The 4,085-nt window shown below is 36.9% G+C and overlaps 1 protein-coding gene across 1 annotated transcript; it reads left to right on the forward strand.

The window, feature by feature from the left end:
• The first annotated feature begins 755 nt into the window (after positions 1–755).
• Positions 756–1,810, forward strand: LOC105105919 (olfactory receptor 4A15). The gene has a single exon (XM_010999745.3). The coding sequence runs from the start codon at positions 804–806 to the stop codon at positions 1,755–1,757; it is 954 nt and encodes a 317-aa protein (XP_010998047.2). The 5' UTR covers positions 756–803; the 3' UTR covers positions 1,758–1,810.
• Positions 1,811–4,085: the final 2,275 nt, after the last annotated feature.

The raw sequence follows: 4,085 nt of genomic DNA on the forward strand, positions 1-4,085 counted from the left end.
AGTATCAGTCACTTAGGTATACCTTGTCCATTTATTCTTCAATAATATGGATTGTAATAAGTGTCTGTGTGTGTGTGTGTTTACATTTTCAAACAAAACATTGCTTTCATTGTACCTTTCTTGGTTGGGAAGAATTTTATACATTATCTGTATTCAATTGTTCTCTTAAGAGTTTTGAAATTCAGTTTAATTAAACAGAGTTTAATAAGCATTTAATGAATACTCATGATGTGCCTGGTTCTCTCACACTGTGGGTGACTTATTTCTCAATTTTTGGAACTCACAGTAATTCAGAGAGATAGTTATCTAAATGTAAGCCTACAGTTTTATGCTCCATGCCTAGGTATTACTTTATGTAAATATAGAAATCAAGTTATTAGAGATGAGATTGTTTTCATGGTGGACCTCAGAAGCCAAAATGTGTTTAGGAAAAATAGAAATGGTATGTAAAGTCAAAAGCGCCATCTTTGTGAGAGAGAATCTGGAGAAAGCAGCTTTCTTATTGTTTGGTATGTGTGTGTGTGTGTGTGTGTGTATATATATCTCAGATATACTCACTCACATATGCTTCCCAGTTAGAGTACTGACATCTCACACTAGGGTTGAAGCGAGGAATTTGTGATATTGAGTGGAGTGCTTGTGGGAGGAGAGTCCAAAGTCTCATTTCTAAAGAGTTACTCTGTGTGAGCCCTCATGGAGCAAACACTGTGGAGTAAGGCATCACATTTTTGACAGAAAGCTTGCAATCTTCTCAAAGTCATTATTGGCCCTTTTGTTTGCAGATTCAACACCTTGAGATCACCATGGAAAATAAGAACAATGTGACTGAGTTTGTCCTGCTGGGGCTCACACAAAACCCTGAAATGCAAAAAGTTCTGTTTGTCCCCTTCTTACTCATCTACCTCGTGACCATAGCGGGCAACCTGCTTATCATGGTGACCATCGCGGCCAGCCGGTCCCTGGATTCCCCCATGTATTTTTTTCTGGCTTATTTATCATTTATAGATACTGTCTATTCTACTGCCATTGCTCCCAAAATGATCACCGACTTGCTTCATGAGAAAAAGACTATTTCCTTCCAGTCTTGTATGACTCAAGTCTTTATAGATCATCTGTTTGCTGGTGCTGAAGTCATTCTTCTGGTAGTGATGGCCTATGACCGATATGTAGCCATCTGTAAACCTCTTCACTATTTGATCATCATGAATCGGCGGGTATGTGTTCTCATGCTGCTGGTGGCCTGGACTGGAGGCTTTCTGCACTCATTGGTTCAATTTCTCTTCATATATCAGCTCCCATTCTGTGGCCCCAATGTCATTGACAACTTCCTGTGTGATATGTACCCCTTATTGAAGCTTGCTTGCACCAACACCCACCTCATTGGACTTTCTATGATAGCTAATGGAGGGGCAATCTGCACTGTTGTCTTCTTCACTCTCTTAGTTTCCTATGGGGCCATATTACACTCCCTTAAGACTCACGGTGTGGAAGGAAATCACAAAGCCTTCTACACTTGTGCATCCCATATGACGGTGGTCATTTTATTCTTTGTTCCCTGTATCTTCCTGTATGCAAGGCCTAATGCCAATTTTCCCATTGATAAATCCATGATGGTAGTTTTAACTTTCATAACTCCCATGTTGAACCCCTTAATCTACACCCTGAGAAATGCAGAAATGAAAAATGCCATGAAGAAACTTTGGAGTAAAAATGTGACCTTAGGTGGAAAAGGGCTGTATCCCTCATGTAGGACATGATATTCATTCTTTTACAGAATCACAGCATACTTTAAACTATCAGTGATTGCATTTAAAACATCATTTCCTTTGGGTTATTTAGCCTATTTGTTCTGCGACAGCTATTAAATTAATCTTTTTGTAAGTGGAATATTTTATAGTTGTTAAGACCAAGAGAATTGCATACATTTAATTTCTTATATAAGCATCCATAATGTATTAAGATTCTTTACTGACAGCAATTTTTGGTTTTATTTTAAGTTCTTGTTTGTGGGGTATGGTACTATACTCGTGTAGAGAAATACGAGCTAATAGAACTTGTTCCCTTTTAGTCTGAGAGAGTGAAATTTGAAATTTAAAATTTAGATTGTTTTAAAAATGTTTATCTAACAGTAAAAATAAATGTGCCAGTCAAATTAATTAATTTAAAATTTCGCAGCACATGTTCACAGCACAGGATAAATCCGCAAGAAGTGAACTTTGTGAAATTTATGCTATAATAGTAGGATGTGGCTGATTTTCTTTACTAATCAAGTTTTTGACTAAAAATTATATTTTTCAACCGCTTGCTGTGCATCTAGATCAAGTGGCCTCCCCAGTAGCTGAATATATATTTAAGTCATTCATATCACATATCTACCTACATTAAATTAAACTACTGGGTTCAAAGTTTTTTGTTTAATGCAATAAATGTTTAATATTTGGGAAACAAATTATTTTGGTTTACATAGTGAATGCCTTTCTGATTTTCTGTAAACTATGTGTTCTTGATTTAAGTGATGAATCAAAGTATCGTCTCTGTTTACAATACCTCTATGGCAGCTTTAGGGATCAAATACTGTATTACAAAGATCATTTTCAAGGCTCTGGCATTACAAGCTTCTTCTCAAAATGCAACCCAGAACTTAGACACTCAGGTATAAAATATGCCTTCATTTTTTTCGCAGTTTATAACTGAAATCACTTAGTGCAATTAGCAATACTAATATTTGACACATTGAATTAATGCCAACAATAGTTTTATTTATTCTTCAGTGAAGGAAATAAAAAGTACTTTAAGTCTTTTAATTAGAAAGAAATCTAATACTTCAAAAATTGTTAGATTTGAAGGAGCTGACAGCTGGATTTGAAGATGTTCATTAGAGGGAGCATGTTTGGGATCAAGGATTCACCACCTGTGCTGTATATAGGGATGAGGAAGCTGGACTCAGGGTAAAATGTCTCTGCATGCACTTCTCAAATTCCTTTCCTGCTCTGAGTATAAAGATAATTTTCATTAAATATTTTAAAGGTTTTTTTATATTTACACCTTTCAACCACATAGGGCATACGTTTTTAGGCACAGTGTGAGATGGGTATTTATGTTACTTATAACGATAAATAAATTTTCCCAGTACATTTACTGAATAACAATTCTGTTTCCAATTAGTCAGCAATGGCACTGATTCTTTCACATAAAAATCTATATACCTGTTTTTCTATTTCTTAGCTTTCCATTTTGTTCAATTAATGTATCTACCCATGAGCCAGTACTACTGCATCTAAATGATGGCAGTGTTACAGACACCATTGCCATATTAAAAAAAAAAAATCACCTCAAAATTTAGTGATTTAAAACACCAACATTCACTTTATTTCAGATGGTTTCAGTGGGTCAAAAATTTGATCAGTTCAGCTAGAACATCGGTCTCAGCATCTCTGAGAAGCTTGTGGTTAGAAATTGGCTGAGATAGAAGTCATCTGAAAAGTTCCTTCACTCATATGCCTGTCATACAAGCTGGAAAGCCTTGAGCAGCAGGGCCTGGACTAACTTGTACTCTTTGAGATAATAAGAGTGAGGCTCTAATCCAATAGAACTGGTGTTCTGATAAGAAATGGAAAGCACACCAGAGCTTGCTCTCTGATGTTTGCTTAAAGGCCATGCTGCTGCTGAAAAATTGGCCCCCATCCCTGATGAGCCGAATTGAAACTCAAAGATGTGATGTTAAAGCATAGAAGAAAAGAGACAGCTTTATTACTTTGCCAGGCAAAGGGGCCTCACAGCAGGCTAGTGCCTTGCAAACTGTGAACCCATCTTGGGGATGGGGCAGGGTGATGATATAGACATAGCTCAAACAATAAAGCATCGATAACCATCAACAGAACTATTTTCTTCTCTTAAGACTCAGAGTGGCATCATGGTGTATCCAGGTGACCAGTTCTGTAGAGGCTAGTGGCTGTCACTCTTTCTAGCTCTTTTTTTTTCCATAAGCACCCAAGGTGTGGTCTTCTTAATAATTCAGACTATTTTGTAAGGTTACAGTCCCATGACCTTCTCCCTGGAGAATGACTCAGAGACCAAGCATGACT

Source organism: Camelus dromedarius, chromosome 28 (assembly GCF_036321535.1).
Source record: "Camelus dromedarius isolate mCamDro1 chromosome 28, mCamDro1.pat, whole genome shotgun sequence".
Taxonomy (NCBI): Eukaryota; Metazoa; Chordata; class Mammalia; order Artiodactyla; family Camelidae; genus Camelus; species Camelus dromedarius.